The sequence below is a fragment of the Stegodyphus dumicola genome, chromosome 2 (assembly GCF_044657685.1).
Source record: "Stegodyphus dumicola isolate Sdum_Otavi_A_Nest chromosome 2, ASM4465768v1".
Lineage (NCBI taxonomy): Eukaryota > Metazoa > Arthropoda > Arachnida > Araneae > Eresidae > Stegodyphus > Stegodyphus dumicola.
In genome coordinates, this window is record NC_140769.1 from 116,462,656 (window position 1) to 116,486,602 (window position 23,947).

At 33.4% G+C, this 23,947-nt stretch overlaps 1 protein-coding gene across 2 annotated transcripts in view; it reads left to right on the forward strand.

The window, feature by feature from the left end:
- Positions 1 to 23,947, forward strand: part of Tfb4 (transcription factor B4) — a 119,067-nt gene that overhangs the window by 61,274 nt on the left and 33,846 nt on the right. For both annotated transcript variants that reach the window (XM_085811067.1, XM_085811066.1), the window contains exons 5-7: positions 9,444 to 9,505; positions 15,791 to 15,850; positions 15,948 to 16,022. In XM_085811067.1, coding sequence (XP_085667193.1) covers positions 9,444 to 9,505; positions 15,791 to 15,850; positions 15,948 to 16,022 — 197 coding nt within the window. The remainder of the gene's footprint in view (positions 1 to 9,443; positions 9,506 to 15,790; positions 15,851 to 15,947; positions 16,023 to 23,947) is intronic.

Sequence of the window (23,947 nt, forward strand, 5' to 3'; positions counted from 1 at the left end):
ATTGCATGTTTCGCAAATGTATCTTCTTCTATGATGTTTCTTCCTTGTGCTACAAAATGTACAAAGACTGGATCTAAATTTCCCTGATATATGTCCAGCGTTATTTAGTTTCTTTTCATCAGGCACATGACATTTGTGGTTTTTTATGTTAATGGAAAAAGCTTTGGTCTTTTTGGCTTTGGTACGGATCATTTGTTTCCCATTCATACTCATTTTATTCGTATTTTGTCTCAAAATATTTTTAATTTAAATAAAACTTTATGCGATTTCTATTTTTAATTACAGCAAAGTATATTTGCATTAAATTTAAAACACAGGAAATAATTTATAAAATCACAATACTAGCTTGGAGAGCAAGTGTGTTGAGGTCAGAGAAAAGTCTCTGGAAAAGAAAGACCTTTTTACTGGGCAGGTGCATGTATTGTTTAGTAATAAAATAACTCTGCAATTTCAAAACCCTTTATCTATATCTGGGTAAAAATAAACATTCCTATTTGAGAAGCAAGCAAACGCCATTGTGAAGAGCAGTGGTTTAAAGGCGCGACCACAAAGCCTCTAGAGCATTGTGACATAATACTCTAGTGGGGCAGTGGTCGCGCCCTGAAACCACAAAGCAAATGCCATACATATAGAGGGTTTTTTTATATATATGCAGTTTAATTATTGCTATTTGTTATTGTTTATGACAGAAATCATGATGTGTGATGAATAACTTTTGAAATTTAAAGTTGTTTATATTAATAAAAGGAAGTTATTTTGTCTCATTGAAAACGAATTTTAAAAGGCATCTGATTTGAAGTACTAAGACCTAAAACATGTATGATTTTGTAGTCATTTTGTGTTATTTAGAGTTAAAAGATCAGTAATCAATTGATTTTCACTCAAAATTTTCGGAAGGAAGAGGAGAACAAAATTCGAAAATTGGTGGTCCCAGGGCGCGACCACCGCGCGTCAAAGGGTTAATATTCTTGGATTATGAGCTAAAGAAGGAATGTTCTCGGAAGATAAAAGAAGTGTTTAAATCCAGTGATATTAGGTTTGTCTTACAAGCTCAGAATCAAAATGATTCTGCAATTGCCCGAGTAGTTGACTTATAAATGGCTGTGAATTAAGCAGATGACTCTTAATCTTATGTTATTCAGTCAGAAAACGTATTCCAAATGTTTTGTATTGTATGCCAATGCATGTTTTCATTGTTCAGTAACCAATCGGAGAACTGCTTGTATTCCGAAAATAAGTATGTGTACTCAATCGTTCTGCATGTTCTTCAAATTTGTCTTCTTGTGATTTTTTGTCTTTCCCAAAAACTAAAGTTGAATCTCAAACGAAAGTTTTTTGACATTGAAGAAACAAAGGAGTATGACATCTACTTTTAGAGGCATGTCAAAAACAGATCTCTACAAGCCTTCTCTTCCATTACATGTTGTGCATTCAGAAAAAAAGTTGCATCAGCGTAAATTCTATAACCTATTTTTATTACACGCTGATTACTTTATTAACATACAGTGAATATATACTAAACCTTTCACTTCAGCTTCAGTAATTCGGAATTGTTGACGGAACTAGGACTTAGAAGATAAGTCAAATTGAATATTTCGGATAATCCAATAAATTCAAGGTCGAAGTTTCAATATTTTATTTTCGGAGGAAGGGGAAATTTTTTCAGTTTTGGTCCATTATCCTAAGTATATTTGCTTTGATTCTTTATTTTTTCCATAAAAGCGAAAATCTTACGCATGGTATACATATACCGCGTAGCTTCAAATTAAAATTTAATAATATACAGGGTGGTTATAATTAAAGTTCCACTTTGAAACGGTCATAAAAGGAAAACTACTGGATCAAATGTTATCAAACTTGGTAACCGTGTAAAGGAGGTCATGGAAATTTATTTTCCGCGGAAAACAGAAAGTTCGAAACCTCACCACCAGGAGGGAAATGGTGCTGTATGCAATATTGTTAAACGAAATATGGGTTGGAATCTAACTTAACTTTTGTTACACAGCTTTAATATGTTGTATACCCTTAAGAAACTTTGAAGTAGGCAAATTACCATTTAAAGGCGTTAAATTTGATAAAAGTCGAGTGCGCCATCCATGTAAGGGAAAAATTCGTCCGTGAAAACCACAAATTAGCGATTAGAAAATTTCAGATTGTAAATCACTCGCACAAGTGCATACAATCTAGAAATCGTTTTCTTACAGATCGCTAATTTGTAATTTTTGAAGCCTGAATTCGGTCCTAAAACATGAAGATACTGATTCAAAACGCTTTTAATCGATTTGGGCCAAAGAAATCCCTCATGTTATCTACCTAGTTCCATTGCATTCTCATACTGCTGTTGATTTTTCCCGTCAAATCCTATGTGATATATCTGACTTCGAATATAAAATTTCTGAAGAACACAAAACCTTGTCTAAAACTTAGAGGTTTATTCAACTGGAACTTCAAAAATGATGAAAAACTTAACATCATAAACGAAAGTGGAAACATTCAAAATGCTTTAAAGGTGTCAGCTATTCCGGCATGATGAAGAACACTTTCTTTAAAAGGACAAAATCCATCTAGCCCTTTCGGCATACATCTCCATTTTAGTTTCGCTGGATTCAGGCTTCAGCTCCTACGTGTTTTGGGCTTAAACGGCCGGACTGGAACTGGAACAGGACGGGAACCGGAACAAGACTGTAACCGGAACCTATCATTCCCTGGCTTCTCCCCCAGGCAGGTCTACTCTGGCTCGAACTGAAAATGAACTGCACCGCTACCAAGGAAAGCACCTCCTTTTATTGACGGCGGTTGCCGTTACTACAGGCAATTATGCAAAATATTTAACATCCTTCTGCCTAAGGGGGGAAAAAAAAGTAAACTTTCACAACAAAGTAAAACAATGCTAAAGAGCCTTAATATGCTGGTCTGTCTGGCAGAGTTACAGTTCTACCAGATCATGTTACAGGTCTCACAGATTTATCATCTAGGCTGAGTTTAAGTTAAGACAACGAATCTTGTTTTTCATTCTGCAGCTTCACGGGTACATCATTTTGCGTTACCTCTAAAGGATACAAAGTTCGAACTGCTCTAAGCAAAATTCCATTTCGGGTCTTTACTCGTACAAGCCGATTTATTCCATCAGGTCCTGGAAGTAGTTCTATGACACGACCAAGTTGCCAAAAAAGTCTTTTGTCACTACTACCGATCAAAACAATATCGTCCAATTTATTAGTAACTTTCCTTTCAGCTCTTTTATGCGAAATCTTGAGAATTCCCAAATATTCTTTATGAAATCTATTTTTAAATGCTTCTCTTACAGTTTGAATATACTGAAATCTTCTTTGTAAATTATTTGATTTAATACCGCGTTTTATATCCCGCAAACTACTAGTTCTAATTTCTTTTAAAAAGTCGGCAGGAGCTTTAAATTCAGGATTGGAAGGAATTACTGTCAACGGTTGGTCATTAAGAATCGCTTCATAGTCACACAGTATCGTGTACATTTCTTCATAATTTAAACAAGCATGTTTAAGAACTTTTTTAAGGACTTGCTTCATCATTCCGATAAGACGTTCCCACCAACCACCCCACCATGGAGCACCAGGGGGAATAAACTTCCATGTTATTCGCTCATTGGCTGCCTTCCGATTAATTTGTTCAAAATCTATTAATTTGAATGCATTTGAAGCTCCTACAAAATTAGTTCCATTATCACTGTACACAGTTGTGGGTTTACCTCTTCGCGACACGAACCGATGAAAAGCCTGAAGAAACACTTCTGTAGATAGAGAAATCAGCAACTTCAAATGGACCACTCTATAAACGGCGCATGTAAAAACACAAATCCATGCCTTTTCTTTGTTTCTCAACAATAAAGGACCACAGAGGTCTATACCCGTTACTTGAAATACTGCTGAATCATTTACTCACTCTATTGGCAGTGGGGCTGATATGTGGTCAACAGGTACAGCAGAATATCTCTTGCAAGTAATGCATTTACTCAAAACAGAATGCACAGTTCTTCTGCCAGATAACAACCAAAACCTTTCCCATAAGGTATTCAGTATATGCTGTACACCTGCATGTCCTTTCCTTTTATGTTCTTCCATAATTAAATTTCTAACTAACAGATGTTCTCCTGGTAATATTATAGGTGTTCTAAACTCTAACGTATCATCTCTTCGAAACGCACCAGTTTTAATTCTTAGAATTCCCGTATTATAAAATGGACTAAGCATGCGTCTTCTATATCCTGAAACGATTCCGATTGAATCAAGCAAATAACAACCTTTTCTGCAAAATCAATTTCATCAACAGTGAGTTCACCTTTCCTTTTTTTTCCTATTTCTGCAATTAAAGAAAAATCGTTGAATCCAACCAACAACTCTGTTTTTCGATAGCTAGAAAATCACTCACTCAAACTAAACCTTTCAGTAGACACTAGAGATGAAACCACTGCCTTTTTTTTCTCGCTGGCTATTTCCGCTTCATCAGTTATGAATTCGGCACTCGGCCAATTTTCTTGGGATTTTAAAAGCTAGCTCGGACCCTCCCACCATTTTGACCGGGAGAGTTGGTGAACTGAACACCCTCTACTTGGAAGATCTGCAGGGTTAAGGTGACCAGGTATATGCCTCCAATCCTCCACACGTGTCAAAAGCCTTATTTCCTGTACTCTATATTTGTACAAATGTCCCCCATGGTTCTTCCCTTTTTATCCATGCAAGGGCACTAGTTGAATCTATCCAGAAAAATGTACTTCTGGCCTCAAAGTCTTTTAGAATGTCTGCAGCAAAACGAGATGCAATAGTTGCTGCTAACAATTCTAATCTTACAATAGTCGTTTCCTTTTTACCACAAGGGGAAACTCTAGACCTAGCCTGACGCAACTGGACTTTAACTGATTCAGTTTCTTCTACACAAATGAAAACTAGTGCCGCATACGCTGCTTGATTGGCGTCACAGAAAACATGTATTGAACACTGTTTTGGCTGATATCGTATCCACCTTGGAATTTTAATGTTTTTCAAAAGAAAAATGTCTTTTACCCATTTCAAAAATTTACTTTTAATTTCAGTGTTAACTTCTTCGTCCCATTTTACTTTTGTTTCCCATGTACGCTGTAATAACATCTTGGGTAATATAAGGACAGGACATGTTATACCGATGGGATCAAATACTTTATGGGCTACTGCCAAAATACTTCTTTTCGTGACTTTCTCGAAACAAAGATTTTGCAAATTAGCAACATTTTTTTGAAGAGTATCGCCTTGTCTTTCCCATAACAAACCTAATACGTTAATAATAGCCACAAGACCGTTTGAAATTTGTTTATGATTTCCCGTTAATAATCACTCTGCAACATCGGCTCCTATTAAGGCTCCTATTATAGGTCCTTTTAAACGATCTGTTAAACTTATTCCACAGTCAGCAAGCTCTTTAAGCCATATTCCTTGTCCAATAGAAGGTATATTATTACAAATAACAGGCTGACTTAACGTATCAAAATTACAGCTGTACGAGCCAGACGTATTAGGTAAATGAATTTTGTAAACTTAATGTTCACACAAACTGGTCGTTGTACCGCCAAATAATGCGTGGTTAAGGTATTCCTTTACCTATAACCCATATCTTGAGCTGTGCTTTGCAGAATATACGACCTTTGAGAACCAGTATCAATTATAGCTCGAGCCGAACGAGATTTTTTATCTCCTTTAATTATTACTCTTATTGTTTGCAGCAAAACTTTAGGAGACCTTGAAGAAATGTTGGCGAGTGTTTCAGCCTGATTTGGAGGCTGTTCCGTTGCCCTTGTCTCACTCATTTGTGAATGGCCTGTACATAGAAAAATATGATGCCTTTTACCACATGTAAAACAAACTGTTTTTAATCTACACCTCCTGCCAGAATGTCAAAATTTCAGACACAGGTAACAAGAGCGTGTCCTTTGGACCAAAACTTCTCTTTCCGACAACGATAAGTTACGCGCCTGAAAACATTTCGCAGAACCGTGATTTATACTGGAACAAAATATGCAGCCTTTTCTAGCTTCATGAGAAGAAGTAAACAGTTCAGCTGCCGTAGGTTTTAAGTGAGGTTCTCTTATCTTTAAACCCAAATTTCCTTTCTTATTACCGTGAGCCGATCGATCGAAAACATTGAATGATTTAGCTGCTAAAGAAATTCTTTCCTCACTTTCAACTTCACTGCACAAGAAACATAAAAGGCGCTCAAGGTCAGATTCCCTTTCTCTTAACTTGGTGTTTTCGCCGGTTAAACTTTCTGATCCTTTACGCGAAAACCCAAGTCTCTTCCACGTTTTTAAGACTTCATTCGGCCCTTTCTCTTAACTTGGCGTTTTCGCCGGTTAAACTTTCTGATCCTTTACGCGAAAACCCAAGTCTCTCCCACGTTTTTAAGACTTCATTCGGCAATGCTGATTCTACCATTGGGTACAATATCGCGCAATATTTGCCTCTATTTATTCCCAATATCTCCAAGGCTCTTAGATTAGATTCAAGTTCATCGTATAATTTCCGTAAAGAGTGTGTACTTTGTTTTTGAATAACAAGGGTTAACAAATCACGAATATAAATCTCGGTTAGTAATTCTTTGTTACCAAAATGCGTTTGCAATGCTTCAATTGCGCTCTTGTAACTATCGCCAGTTGGCGGAAAGCTTTTAACTATTTTCTCTGCGGGAGAATTCTTCTCCACAGCCTGTGCCAAATAAGCAAATTTATCATTATTATCTAATGTAGGATCTTTATCAATCTTTTGGAATTGCCTCCAAAATCCTAGCCATTTCTTCACGTTACCATCAAAGATAGACAATTTAATCTTCGGATAATGTAACATTTTATTCTGAACAAAGGGCGGATCAATTAAAGTTACATTCGGGGTACCAGAAGTGAGATCTTTTAGTTTACTTTCCATAAGTTTCCACCTATCAAAATATAATTCAGATTCATCTATTTCCTTAATAAGTAAAGTCTCATCTGTAATTTCTTTAAACATTAATTCTCGTATTTTCATTTCAGTATCAAATAAAACTTTAGCTTTCTCGGCAATAACTTTTATTTTAATTAATTTTTCTTCCTGATTAAATTTAGTTTCTTCATTGTCAAATTCATTACATGCTTTACTAAATAATCTTCTATATTGAGTTCGTGCTAATTTTAAGGCTTCCATGATTCAAAAATACTTAATAAAGTCGCTTACCTTGCAGACAATGTCCTGTCGCTTGGCGCCAAATGTTGATTTTTCCTGTCAAATCCTATGTGATATATCTGACTTCGAATCTAAAATTTCTGAAGAACACAAAACCTTGTCTAAAACTTAAAGGTTTATTCAACTGGAACTTCAAAATGATGAAAAACAAAAACTTAACATCTTAGGTGGAAACATTCAAAATGCTTTAAAGTGTCAGCCATTCCGGCACGGTGAAGAACACTTTCTTTAAGAGGACAAAATCCATCTAGTCCTTTCGGCATACATCTCCATTTTAGTTTCGTTGGCTTCAGACTTCAGCTCCAACGTGTTTTGGACTTAAACGGCCGGACTGGAACTGGAACAGGACCGGAACAAGACAGGAACCGGAACATGACGGGAACCGGAACAAGACGGGAACCGGAACAAGACAGGAACCGGAACCTATCATCCCCTGGCTTCTCCCCCGGGCAAGTCTACTCTGGCTCGAACTGAAAATGAACTGCACCACTACCAAGGAAAGCACCTCCTTTTATTGATGGCAGTTGCCATTACTACAGGCAATTATGCAAAATATTTAACACTGCATTTGATTGCATAGCAGTCATTCTGCAACGTTTGGTGTGTAATGACTGCTGGTTTCACAACTGAACCATTTTTCTCTGAATAGCAGTAAACAGCTAGACCACTGTGATTGCAGCTCGCATAGAGTCAATGTTAAAATGTTTCGTGATACATGAACTGCAGTAATGTGGCATTTTAGATACTACGATTTTTATGCAGCGCTGGGCCCCACCGCACAGTTACTTAGGAAACATTTCATGAATGAACGCCTTATAGGCCAACACTTCCCCTCTTCCCACCAGACCTCAAACCTCTGTGACTGTTAGCTATGAGTTTATCTCAAAAGCACTGTTTATGGTGATAATCTAAACAATTTGGCAGAAATGAAAAATGTGATACACCAACATGACCGTATCATTCCTCCTGATATGCTAAGAGCTGCTGTTGAGAATGCAGTAACAGGATTTAATTTGCTTTCAGAAAATAATGGACGTTACATTGCACATGCTTTGTAACACATTTCGGAAACGATTAAACACATTTTAAACCGATGTTTTCATGTCTTATTTCATTTAACAATATTGCATACAGCACCATTTTCCCCCTGGTGGTGAGTTTTTGAACTCTTTTTTTTTTTTTTTTCCCGCGGAAAATAAATTCCCATAACCTCCTTTACACATGAACATATATTTTAATATATATTTTAATATATGCAGTTTTCAAATGCATCGTAGTCTGGGTTACAAAGTATTCTTTCAAAAGAAACGCAATTCAAGTAAATAAAATCAAATTCTGGAAAATTTATATTAATAAATATATTTAAAATGCTCAGTTTGAATGAATAAATAGAAAATTTTAAAATAATTATCTGAAGAGACAATGCAACACTAACAATTAAAACAAAAGTCTGAAAATTTTAAAATTACCTAAAATAGTAACTATGACGAAAAATGTACTATAAAGAAAACTATTTGAAAAAAAAAATAATAATAAACGATACACCTTTGATTTAAACTACGCAGTTCGAATGAGTAAATAGAAATTTCTAAAACAGTTATTCGAAAGAAACTATGCAACGTAAACAATAAAAATAAAAATTCGGAAAAGAAAAAAAAAAATTGCTTCAAGTTTATAACAATTGTAATTAAAAATATAAGAGCATTATTTGAAAGAAGGAATGATTGGGTCTTTTTTTCCTCTCACGCACTATGTAAAAATGGAAATGAAAATAGGTTGCCACATATAAAAAAGTTCGCCAAGTGAACTGTTTTTGGCGCAAACTAAATAAAAAGCGCCAACATAAATTGTTGAATTTCTCCGTAAATTTTGCACCAAATTTTACAAAATTTAATATTTAGGCATAATTTGAGTCGTAGAATCGAAATATGTAAAAAAATTTTTATGTTATTTCAGAAAAAGTCCGATTTTGTGTCAAAATTTATATGTTAGAATAGTGCTATATATAAGTCTAATATATATTCTAAGTCGTACTTTCGAGACATGAAGAATGCAATTTGAATTTCGTGAATCGACCCAGTAGAACGGGAGATATAGAACTGTCCCCCCCTTTTTTTTTAGCAGTGTACATATGTTTTTGTTTAAACTAATGTTTTCACATTATATTTAATTCAAAGTTTTAAAGCATATTTTATTAAAATTATAATTGTTAACATTATATTATAGGCTCTCAAGATGAAATTTATACAGAATCTTTAATTGCTGGAGCTATGACCATGGCATTATGTTGTATCCTTAAAATGTGAAATTAGTTTTTAAATCTATAACATAATTTCTATCACTTTGATAACTTCTATTTTGAAGATGCCAAAAGTTTTTATTATCCTGTTTGATTTAAATGTAACTGGTTGAGATGAAAATGATATTTCATGATAAGTTACCTGGATTTAAAACCCTATGTACAATAAAAATTAGCAATGCAAATGCACAGAAAGTTTGCATAACATGATAAGGTAGGTAGCTTATATCACTGCTAACTGAACTATGAAAAAGTAAAGACGTGAAACACTAACCAGCATGAAAGTGAACAAAAGCATCGACTGTTGTATTTTATCTGGTTGTTGGAGTAGTAGCATAGAAAGTGGTAAAAGAAACACCATCAGTGTTTGCCATATTGCATTCTGAATTTAATTTAAATGCTTTCAAGAAAATTTGTCAGATATGCCAAATATATTAGTGATAACAGAACAATATGTAATCATATGAGCATTGTCACACAGTTCCGTCAATATAGTAAGGTTAGTAAGAGGAGGAGATTCAATATTTTGTAAACACTATTAGGTTCTTTTAGAGCAGGAGACATGAAAAATGATATGTATGCTTGCCAGAATATGAATCATGAATCTTTCATTTATTAAATGAATGTGCTAACTGCCAAGCAGGAAGCCTTCTTACATTCTTCCTCCTAAAGGGAGGAGAAGCATGAGCCTTTTTGATCAAATCCAAGTTGTGATGAGTTTAAATACAGTCATCTTTGTTTTAATTTAAATACTGGTTCCAGTGTTTTAGTTGTGACCTTGTTTAATGGCATGTTTTAGTTTAGATCAAGGGTCTTCAAACTACGGCCCGAATCTGGCTCATGAGCACTAATGATCCAGCCCGCTAGGGGTTTCTTTAAAATAATGTTATAAAATTTAAAGTAACAAATAACATACATTTTAACTGTTTTATATAACAGCCAAATCAAACATATTATAAACATTATACAACTGTTTCTAAATTTACAATGAGTGAAATACTGTAACACTATATATAAAAAATCTCATGTGGACATGCATGACCTCTTCATACATCCTTTAAATTACACATTTTTTGACACACTTCATTTAAACTTATTTCCTCAAATCTCATGAGAGTTATATTTCTCGTTCAATCAATTCAATTCTCACTTCACGACAAGGCAAAAATACATAAAAACTTATAACTTCTTCAAACAGAGCAAGAGTTTAAAATGTGAACAAATGACGGCTTCATTAGGATTAGTAGGACTTAAACCAACTTTTAAATTGTTGGTAATTCTACAACTATTGCATGCAGATTAACTAAAGTCTTAAAACCTAGCCACTTTTAAAGCAAAAAATGCACAATTTCCAAACATATAAGAATAAAAAAAATGAGCTCACCAAGCTGGGTAACAGAGTAGGTATATATATATATATATATATAGAGAGAGAGAGAGAGACTTTTGATGCAGCCAATTGCAATCAAAAAGGGAGGTACACAGCTACATGTTATAGCACTGACATAAACAAAATTTCAACCTTTTGAGCTACTCGTTTTTATATTATGCAAGATACATATATACGTATGTATGTACAGACACCACAAAATAAATCTCTCCTGAATCCATTTTACAATCTGTTATGGGAAAAGAGTCCTTTATTCTGTGCGTGCGTACAGATGTCTCACTCACACACACACACAAAATTCAAATGGATTCGACAGAGGTCAAAATGATATTTTCATTGAAATATGATGTTCTAAATTTTTTGCAACTACTATACTTCCTTTACTTCGCACAAGGGAGTAAAAAATTCTCATTGTACCTTTTTACAAGAATAAAGGCTTTGTGTGTTATCTTCCCTACTTTCATAGTAGTATTCTGGGTCAGTTCATAGTGATTTTATTTCAAATTTAATTTTTGTTCTGTTTATGTTGTAATTTATTTTAATCTTGGAGATGTTTTTTCATACAAAACTTACCCAAAATATGAAATACTTATGAGCAAAAGTTTGCTCCAGATCAAAATGTAAATAAAATGCTCTGATAAATTGTGACAATGGGAAGGTAAATAACATAACTTAACCAAAGAAATCTGTAATATTCTGGGACAAAAATATATTTTTGCAAATGCTTAAAAACAGCTTTAAGAAATTTATGTTAAGTGAAACTACATGGAAGCCTTAAAATCAAGGCTTTTCATAAGATCATAGCGTATAGATCAAATCACAAAAATCTCATTCCGTCATTTAAAAACATGTGGGCTGTTCATCACAATTACATCGCTGTGATATGATAAATTAACTGGATCTTGGGTCTCGAAGCTTTGTGAAAGAGCCAATATGGCCCATGAATTAAAATGTTTGGGGACCCCTGGTTTAGATTATCAAGTTTTTAGAGCAGTAAGCATAAAAATTAACTCTCTGTTGCTAAAATTTTAAGCTGTCATTTTTCAGTTGCTGCCTGAATATACTAACCACTTACAACACAAGACTGTAGAAAAGGAACTGCAGTAATTCTTTCAACTCTATAAGCTCACTTTTGAGCAGAAAGCAAATCACATGCTTTCATATATTTCTCTGCTTTGGTTTGTTGGATTTATTTAATTATGGCAAAGCACTCGAGAGCTATCTGCGTAAGGGAAGAGATGCCTTCATGGAGGACTTTCTAAGAGAAAATGTTTCTGCTTTCATGCTACAAAGTTGAATAATTCTTGGAATATATTGCATTGTGATATATTAGAAACACGAGTCCTATATGAGAATGTTAGCCCCTAAACAAGAATTAATGACAGAAGCCCATTTTGACCTTTAAAGCAGACTTATATGCATATATGTTGCCTCTTTGATGGAATATGCAAGATTATATATATTTTTATTGAGTGCTAAAAATACTAAAACTATTGCTGATGTTTACTATTAAAATAATCAGCATTGCTTAATCACAATGATGGTCTTCCTACAGCAGGCTAGAGCAAAACAGCATTTAAATAAGAGTGACCTGCAACAAGATCAGGAATTTTCAACAAGTTATCTTAAATTTTAAAATAGGTTCAGCCACATCATGATTATTTTCATTGTACTCACAAGACAAATCCTTGTGAACTACTTGTGAAGGTCACTCTGAACCTTTCCCTTTGTCTGTTGAACTGTATGCCAGCTTAATACAAGAGCTAACCGGTCTCAGGTAGGCAATTATGAATTGACATTCAGTTCAGGATTTTGCTGAGTTCGCTGCACATTCACCTGCTCTTATTATTTATGAATGATTTAAGGCCTAAGGGATACAGAGACAGCAATAAGAATGGGCGAGATTGTAGTTACAGAGAAGTAAAAATGAAGATATCTTATTACATTTTGTAATGTTAGTATTACTGTGTATTCTTATTGGAATGTAACTTTCTTTTAAAGAAATAATATTATGATTCTTACTTATAGTTTATCCATGACTGTTTTTCATGTATTATGTTCCTACTGTAGCCACATTTTCGGAAATTAAATTATTCGCATTATTTTCTCATCTTGATTTTTGGATGATAAAATTAGTGGTAAAAAGGGAGATATACGAGCAAATGTGATAATCATATATATATAAAAATATTTATTATGCTTCGTAATAATCAAATTAGAGGTTTAATTGCTTTGAAAACTGTCATTGTGTGGAAATCATTTATTAAGTTAATGTAGAAAAATTTTAATATTAACTGATTTAAATTTTTTTAAATCTGATTTTTTTAAACACTCTGATAGGCAAGCATTTTATGATATACCATTAAATAGTGATGATATGATGTATCATTCAACAGCCATTAATCTGTGATCTTTTAGCATCACAACTGAAATATGTCTGTTGACACATTTCATTTGTGATTTGTTGTTGATAGAGAAGATGGAGTATGCCATATTCATCCCAGAGTTTGGTGATAAACACTTCAACCAGAATAATTTGAATGATAGACAGGAATTTAGTGTATTAATCATGTTGCTGCAACTAAGATTATTTACCTGTTATAAAGTGAAAAATTACTTTTGAACATCATTAATCAAACTTTTTTAAGACACTTTTTTGAACCAGTTGGCTTTAACTTGTATTTGTTGGATAGTCAAATGATAAGGAATCTAGCAACGGCAGAGTTTGCTAAAAGCATGGTTTCCATGAAGAATATTTTTAATGGCTACCAGTCCATTATTTAAAATTGGGTTGAAACTAATCACAAATTAAATTGTTGTCTTTTTTAACATCTATTCTATAGACATATTTTGATTAGTTTAAGGAGTGAATAGTCAGCCCTTCAAAAAATTATGTATAGATAAGAACCAGCCACAGGACATCTTGCAAAGAGTATTGCTTCTTCTGGTTCATTGAACCATCTGTAATTTGTACTTTGGGAAAAAGAGGATTTCTCAGAAATACCACATAGATGTCTAAGAGTCTTGTCATTTATATAGTCTAACCTTAAAATTGTAAAAAATAATGGCACAAAAATGCTCAAGAAATTGACTTCAATTATCCATTAAGTTTTTAATTATTATATATTAACTAGGAAAAGACAAAGTGTCTTTTTGCCAAACTGCAGCTCTTCCTTGTGAACCAAAAAAAAGGAGGAATTTTTTTTCAAAATTTAGCAATTGTTTCTTCCCCCCCTCCTTCATGAAGAAGAGGAACATACATGTGATCACTTTCAAAATTAATAGCTTTATTCTTTAAAATTTTATATTGATGCCACCACTTGGCATGTAGCTTTACAGTGGGATGTGTCAGATTTTGGTCTTGCAGATAGCATAATTATACCTGAATCAACAATTTGTTTTAAGTATCAAAACAGTTATAATTGTGCCAGCAGCATAGTTTTTCTTACGTGGAAATATAATATGGCTTACTTAATCTGAAGTTTAATTCTTATGAATAGCATATCTTCTGTTATGTACATTATTTGAGACATTTAGGTCATTATTTGTTATTTTGTATAGTCCATAATATAATGGCCTATTAACTGGTTGTGAACAAATATATATTTACTTATGTTGAACATAGTTGGGTATTTATGTCGAATGTAGTTAACAGCATTACTACAAAATGCATCTATAAATGCATTATTTATTAAACTGTTTAAAATTGAAAAAAATTAACAGTGGAAATTTATTTAGGACTAAAATAGGAATTGTGCTTGGAAGAGGGGAGATATATATCGTTGATTCAAATTTTATTGTGACAAAATAAATTATCTAAAAACCATGAATAGTAAAATTGGAAGTTTCCTGAATAATGTTATGACACTTAATAATTCAAAAACTTGCTATTTTCATACATTTTTGCTTTTTTATAAAATTTATTTTTTCCCATTTTTTACAAATAATTTATTATGTAATTATACAATGAACTGTCTCATGGAAACCACTCTCTAAGATGAGCAGAGTGAGTCCTCAGTTCACAAATTTAATTTATCCCTGAATGCTGTTCATCATCCGAAATGTTTTTAAATTGAAACCGTTCTCCTCATGGGAAGTAATCTAAAATGGAATAATCTTGTTTTAGATCACACATGATTATTTTTTTTAAATTTAGAAAAATATTTTGTGTATATAATTCAAAACTGATGGAAATCATTTAGTCTAAGAAAAAATAAATGCTATATTAAACAGATAAATCAGACTAAAACTTAATTTAATTTTAATATACCTGTACTAAAGAGTGAATAAAAAAGAGGAGTGAATGTAATAAGTGGAAAATGATGAGAAAGAAAAAGGGGAAGAGATGTTGCTGTTTGGATAATAAGTGCTTTTCCATAAAAACACTTGGCAGTTTCCTTCTTCGAATATCTTTTTCATCTCTTTTTTGTCTCTTAGCACACTGTGTTTGAGACTTCCTGAGCCTCTATTTTAAATAAAAGTATTTTAAAATTAACAATTGAATATTAAAAAAAAAATGGAGAAAAAATAAACTTTAAAATGAAAGGAAGCCAATTTTTTTCTCACCATCTTGCTTTTCTGAGTCTAGAAAATGACAGTTTTGTCATATCTAATTTTGATTGCATCAACGAAAGTGAAATTGGAATATCTGAGATATAAAGTTCTTTATAAAGTCAGCAGTTCAGGCTTTATATGATATTTATTCATATGATATATGTATGCTTTTTTTTTAAAGTAATTGTGCTTTATTGTTCATGTTGTATTTCTTATTTCTGAAAATATACTTTGCAATACTTTTTAAATTGTTACATTAAGTAATTCATTGTGAATATTGCTTTCATTGGTCTCTAAAGCATATGTGTTTAAAGACTTAACTTATTTTCATATATACATCGAGCTCAGAAGCAGCAAATAATGGACAAAAAAATTCCTGCTCGAATTCTAGTAAGAACTGTGCTCTTTTTCCTTTGAAATGGGGGTGGGGGGACTTAAAAATGTGGTGCGAATATTTTACTGGAATTCTAAAATACTTGTTTTCTAGGTTGTGACTGCTTCTGGGGACAGTGCTTCACAATATATGAATTTTATGAATGTTTTTTTCACGTCTCAAAAAGAGGTAATTTTTATATAAGCTAGTTTAAATTGTATGTTTACTGATTTGGCTTGCATTTATAATTTTTTCTATATTGCAATATTCTTGAATGTCTACTGTTTCTAGCTGATAGCTATGAACACATTTTTACATTAACCTTCCAGCATGCGCGCTTGGCAATTTTACATGAGCGTGCGCGCGTCGTATTTTTTACGACATCTGTTAATTTAACTTTTTGCGCACGAAAAACGACAGAAATGGGTGAATATTAATAATAAATTTGTTAAGAAATAAAATATTAATCTTATTATTGCAAAATACAAATGATATCGCATTGAAATATAAGTAAAAGTTCTTATGTTAGTGAGATGGAAATGCAATGCAAAACTGAATTTGTCGTAAATTTTGTGCATACGCGCATGCTGGAAGGTTAAATGTGTAAATTTTAAAGGCACACTTCTGTTATCTGAGCCAGATTCAGAAATCTAGGCATGTATGGTATAAAAATATTATGTAGGAGTGTATATGTGTATATGTGTACACACACATACATTTGTATGTACACTGCGCAGGAAAAAAAAGGGGGGGTATCTATATCTCCCATTCTACTGGACCGATTGACGAAATTCAAATTTTGTTTTTCATCTCTCGAAAGTGCGACTCAAGATATATATTAGATTTATATGTTATAGGATTCAAGCTCACAGTGACAGCATTTTTCGTAGGCAGATGCATGTAGTAACCGGCGATAGTAAGAAATGGCGTCAGTTGATCAGAGAATCAATATCAAATTTTGTGTTCGCTTGGAAAAGAGTGCTACGGAGACTTTCGAAATGTTGAAGCATGTGTATGGAAGTGAAATGTTATTGAGAACACAAGCTTTTGAGTAGCATCGTCATTTTAGAGAAGGCAGGAAAAGTGCTGAAGATGATGAACACTTTGGCCATCCCATGACTTCTCACACTGATGAAAACATCAAAGCGGTATCTGCGACAGTACATGCGAACAGGCAGCAAACAATTTGCCAAATAGCAGAACCAGTTGGGATAACAGAAGCCAATGATGTGGATACTGACTAAAGATCTTAACATGCATCGGGTGTGTCAACACTTCGTTCCCCATGTGTTAAAAATAGACCAAAAGGGAATTCGATTGGAAATCGTAGGAGACTTAATTTCGGCTTTTGACAAAGATCCTTCCCTGCGTATCAGAATTGTTATTGGTGACGAGAAATAGTGTTTTTTGTACGACCCACAAACCAAGAGAGCGTTGGCAAAGTGGAAATCAATACAATCTCCATGGTAGCAGAAATTCTGCCAAGATCGCTGTAAAGGTCATGCTAGAGGTATTCTTCGATATCCAGGGCATGTTGCATCTGGAATTTATCCCTGAAGGATGCATTATGAACAAAGAACTTTATGTTGAAATCTTGCATCATTTGCGTGAAGAGGAAGAAACCAAAAGAAGAGACACATTATTCAAAAATGGGGGCAAGACACTTGCAGGGTTGTGGATTTCAATCTTCAGATGACGTTAAATGTGCATTGCAAGGACATGGCCAAAAATGGATTCCAGACATGCTTTGATGATCTTTACAGGTGCTGGGAAAAGTGTATTGTTGCACTAAGGTCTTATTTAGAAGGAGAATGTGTTTCTGCAATTTAATTCAGAATATTTTTTACGTTATAGACTCAGTATGGGAACTTTTGAATTCAACCTCGTATATAGCGTTGTTCTAATATAGGTGTTTTGACACAAAATCGGACTTTTTTTGAAATGTTATGCCAGTTTTTTTCCAAATTTCGGTTCTACGACTCGCATTATGCCAAACTACCAAGTTTTGTAAACATCGCACGAGTAGTTTTTTAAAAATTAGTTCTCGAAATTTTAGCCCCTTAATATTAATTGAATTTGATATATATTTATTAATATCTCTTTTTTTTATTGAACTTACTTGATTCTTCCTTTCACATTTAAAAATTTAGGTTCATTCCAAGTAAAATTCGCCCATTTTTATGATTTATTTTAAAAATTTTGAATTATAACCTCTAAAATTTTTAACATCATCTTAAAACAGATGTATTTCTAGGCACACACTTGCAAAAAGTAAGTTTTTTTATTCAAAATTTTCTAAGATATACGTGAATTTACATAATGGAGCATTTTGAAATTTGGCACTTTTTTTTTTTTTTTTTTTTTTTTTTTTTTTTTTTTTTGAGTGATAATAATGCCAAACGATAATACGCACTTTGTTAAAATTATTTGAAAGTATGAACGATGACTTCCCCCCCCCCACTTGTCTACAATGAAAGAAAGGAAAAGCAAATAGGTTGCTATAAATTAAGAAGTTCGCCAAGGAAATTATTCTTGGCTCAAACTGAAAAAAATATGCCAAGATAAATTTTTGAATTTCTCTGTAGATTTCATGCCAAATAGTGCAAAATTTAATATTTAGGCATAACTTGAGTCATAGAATCAAAATATGAAAAAAATTTGGCATATCATTTCATAAGAAGTCTGATTTTGTGTCAAAATACCTATTTTAGAATGATGCTATATTAAAATCTAATGCATATCCTAAGTCGTGCTTTAGAGACATGAAAAATGCAATTTGAATTTCTTCAATCGGTCCAGTAGAACGGGAGATCTAGAACTGTCCCCCCTTTTTTTACGCAGTGTACATGCATGCAAACATTAATATAGACATATATTTCTGAATGCGTTCCTGATAACAGAAGAGTACCATTTTAAAGAGCATTTTATTAAATGTTTGATCTGATAGCTTTCCCCCCCCCCCTGGACTGTATGTCTACATCGTGATTTCCATGACAGAAAGACTTCTCACGAAATTTCCATGGATATTGATTTCCATTCCTCACCCACTGCATTTTAATAATGTTCATTGTTTGCAATGCTTTATTTAATTTCATTTGCAATTTTATTTTGTTTCTTCGCTTTTTAATATAATGATCTCTGATACACGTAGAGGTAGTTATTTTTATTTTTAAAATTGCCTTCAACTATAACAAAATTTCAAAGTGGCTATAAACTAGCAAAGAGAACTGAAACACATTCTCGGATTTCAAGATCTTAGTGACTCAAATGTTTTTAAATTTTTATCCCCTGGTGATTGTGGGTTTAAAGTAATTCAAAACTGTTACATTACTTTACTTTTAGCAATTTAGCTTTTTGCTGTAATTCATTTCACTTCTAGCCTAAGGCTCACTTTCACAAACATTTGTTTTATTAATTTGTTTTAGTTTACTATTTCTATACAACTGAAAAGGCGCAGTTGCATCTAAATTCATTTTTTTTTTTTTTTTTTTTTTCCCATTTAAAAATTTGTTTTGTATCCTGGTGGGGAATGGTTTATTTTTCTTATTACACATAAATTTGTATAAGCAAAATTAAGGGAAATCATTTACAATAGTTCAATGTAGTGTGTTTTCATTGCTTGAAATTCCTGGATCTTCCATTTATACACTGGTTATCATAAATTAAGGAAAAATCATGATTACTACTGAGAAAGTTATATGTAGAATTTTATGAAACGTACCCACAATATACAACACATAGTAAGGTATCAATTAATGTAAAAATAAAATAACAGGCAATTATTGTAGTGTACAAATTAGCACATGAAATGAACAAATCGAAGGTGTCAGTTTGCTATAGGAAAAGTACCTTCAATATGGAATATGGTCGCTTCTAAAAACAATACAGCTCATACAGCGATATGTGATGCTTTCATTTATGCGCTGTATCAGTTCCATAGGAAGCGAGAGCTATTGTTTTTGCAAAGCAGTTGCAAGTGCGGCAAGGGTCTGAGGGGACGGATTGAGAGCAGCTAGACGTCTCCCTAAAGTATCCCAAACGTAATCGATAGAATTTAATTCCGGGGATCGAGCTGGCCACTCCATGCGCATAATTGTTTTCTGTTGAAGATAATCATCTATGATGCGAGCCCTGTGTGGTCTTGCATTGTCGTCCTGTAACAGGAAAGCATCACCTATTGCCCCGGCATATGGGCGCACATAAGTATGAAGGATGTAATCTCTATAAACCAGAGCATTCACGGTTTCCGTTAGAAAGACATGGAGGTCTGTGCATCCACCCAAAGAGATGCCACCCCAAACACAGACACTGCCCCTTCCGTATGCATCTCTTTCACAGATGTTTGTCGGATGATAACGGGTTCCAGGTTCTCTACATATCAAATAATGCCTACTATCGCTTTTTAGACTAAACCTGGACTCATTCGTAAAGAGAATAGCTCTCCATTGATCAGGCGTCCAGTGGATATGTTGTCGTGCCTACTGCAAACGGTCCCTCCTATGGCATGACGTGAGCGGCATGCAAATGGCTGGTCGTCTCGCATACAGACTACCTTCGTGAAGCCTTCTACATACAGTTGATGTTGACACTAACCTTCCAGTGGCTGCAGCAAGGGAGGATCAAAGAAGAGTCGGAGTAGTGGTTCCATTCCTGCGTGCACATAATGTCAAATATTTGCCACCGGCGCTTGTCGTAGCAGTTGGACGTGCTTGGCTGAACCTCCTAGATGCCGAATCTGTGGTTTGAAATCGCCTCCAAAGTCTATGAACCACAGAAAGAGTCACATTGACCATCTGGCCTTTTCTGTTTGACTTTGTCTTGCCTCTAGTGTTCCAGTGGCTCTCCATCGTAGTTCTGCAGCCAAATGATATCTGGAGATCATTGTTACGAATTGGCTATCTCAGATTTCTGATGTCACTATCACAGTGAAATATGTGGGCTTGCTCTCAAACATGGACCTTTATGCTCCTCGCAGATGACGTATTTTGAGTGCAGGGCCACTAATTTGCATATTGCAGTTTTATTCGCTATATTATTTTTATTCATCTCTGACTTGCCAACATATTCAAATGTTATACAGTGTGGCTTATTTTTGAGGGAGTTATTGCTATTTTTGTGATAACTTAATTTATGATAACCAGTGTATTTCACATCATTTATCAGTATATATTTAAATACATAAGTGCAAAGAAAGCAATGCTAAATGATAAGACTAATAATTTAAAGTAATAATAATAATAAATTGTAACAGGAGTGACTTTTGAGTCCAAGAGCAAGTTGGTAAACCTGCAGTGCTTAGCAAGACCATACAAAACCTTAACAAATTTTCTAGTGTAATGTTAAAATGTGAATCCTACAGATTTTCTTTCTTTCGTTCTTCCTTTTTAACCAAATGAATGTTAGCTGAAAAGTGCTGTTATGGGATGTTGCGTTGAATCATTATAAATAGCTGAATAATTTTTCAGATTGTTCCCACCAAATATTATATAATGCCCTGTATTATATTTAAAGAAATTTAATAATGAAAAATCTACATGAATGTGTGTATGTTTCTTGCATTGTGAAAAAAAACGATGGTATGTAGGGCCATCAAATTTTGAATAACATAATCCTCCACCTGAACATGGGCACCTGGAAGCTCGAATTTTGAATTTGTTTTATTATCTATTTCACATTTTGTAAAACATTAACAAATTTCTGAGTAACAAACTCAACAACTTCAAAGCCATGGCAGCACTGCATGGAAACTGTATATCAGAAATTCTAATGATATGCTTTTTTTAAATATTTTGTGGTATTGCTGTTGAATTGAATTTTATGTGGTTTATGAAGAACATAATATTTAAATAAAGGTAATAGTCAAAACATTAAAAAAAAATCTGATGTGTACACCACATGACTTCCTTGTATGGAATATTAAATTATACACATTTTCTCTTGCATTTCACTTAAACTTATTGGATTGAATTAAATTAACTTCTTTGATAGCACATAAATCACAATAGAATAAATGCACTCTTTAAAATTCTTTATATTTGTTCACCATAGTGACACTCTGGGGCTAGATTCACTTAACAGCGTTGCATTTCATTCATTTTATAACTCAAATTGCACAAAATTTATATCATCTGCAGAATTATCTATTATTGTCACATGTTCTATTCAACTACTATAATAAATCTAAAACGTTGTATAAAAGAAATTAAACAAACAAAAAAAGAAGAGAGAGAAACAAACAGTTTTCCACAGACAATTATGTTATTATGTGAGATACGTACGTACAGACACCACGAAAAATCGCTTCAGAACTCATTTTAAATCAGTTTTATATTTTTTGGAGGGAAAGAGACCTTTATTCTGTCCTTATGTACAGATGTCGCGCAAAAACATAATTAAATTACAATTGATAGTGGTCAAAATGGATATTTTTGTTGAAATATGATACTCGAAATGTTTCGCGATTACAATACTTCCTTTTTTCTTCGTACAAGGAAATAAAAACACCCCTTTGTTCATAATAAAAAATCTGAAAGACTTCAGATTTTTTTCCTTTTCTTTTAACCTTTTTTTTTTTTTTTTAAATTAATTAGCTATTTTACTGAAGACTGCTAATCTGCTTGACTGCTGCTTGAGATATATATATATATGTGTGTGTAATGAAAACAAGATGAAGCAGTGTTGATGCATAATACCTAGATAGAATAGATCATAGGTTCATATTGAAAAGGAAGAATTCTGATTGCGTACTTTGTTAGAGTTGGTAATATCTAAGAAACTTGGCAGTCAAGGTGGTTTTAATTCCTTTTTTTTTTTTTTTTTTTTTTTGTGATTGACATTTTTGCCACAGTTTACTTGGCACTCCAATTGTACCTATTCAATATCATTTACACTTTTTATATTATTGCAACAAGAAGCGAGCACAATGAAGCAGCAACCAAGTAGCACAGAAGTTCAAGTTTTAAGAGGCGCATTTATCCAATATAGCTGGCTATTGAGAAAAAAATTTAGGTTTAGGTTAGAAAAATGTTAGTTCCCAAGAGTTACATTGTCAGTGTTGTGCAAGTCATGCAAGATGAAATTATCTAGAAATGACTCAATCCAGAGAAGTTATTACGATTTTTAGAACAGAGAGGGAGAATAAAAGGGTTACCATTAGTTTAAATTATAATTTTGATTTACATATTTTTTATCTTACATATGTACATATTAAAGACACTACTGTAAAATATATAGAACCTGCTTTAAAATACTATAAATATGCTGTGTGTGACTTCCTTCTTTGCAATTACTATGTAAATAATGCAAGATTACGTTTTTAATAGTACAGTAAACTCTCGCTACAACGATACCCGATACAACAATAACTCCCTCTACTACAATAATGTTTTGTGATCCCGGTGATTTTGCATATAAACTAATGTTAATCTCCCCTCAATATTGCTATATTCTCTAGAACAATAAACCTCTGTAAAACGATTTTTTTCAATCTAAATTTCAGTATTATTTTCTCCCTTTATAATAATATTTTGATTTTCAAATGCTTTTTTTTTTTTTTATTTTATTTTTTATTATTTTATTTTTTCCGTCTATTAAGACTCATTGTGGATATTCAACTTATCCCTGAATAAATAGCTATTGTTCAGATTTCAAAACAGATGAAGACCACCCTTTTGGGATTTGGAGTGGGTGAGGGGGGTGAAGTGTAAATGTATGCCTAGTCTCATTTCCCAGTAAGCTTTGGAATTCTGATAAGGTTTAAGGACATCTAGACCTGTCTGGTCACCTTGTCACAGAACAAGTGCCCTTTGTTAGAGGAACAGGGGGAGATGGAGGCCGGGTGTTGTTAAGTGACGTACTGAAAAGTGAGTTCAAAGGTTGTTTTATAGTCTTTAACGATTTTGAGTTCTACGTGAAACATTTGGTTTAAACTTTTCTTTCTTTCATGCGATATTGTTCCCTAAGATGGCAGGGTGAAAGCAACTATCGTTTTGAGATAAACTGAACATTATCAATGATATTGATGAGGGAATGAAGCAGATTGATGCAGCTAAGAAACATGGATTATTGCAATCTACAGTTGCAACGTTCCTAAAGAAGAGAAAGCAAATTGAAGA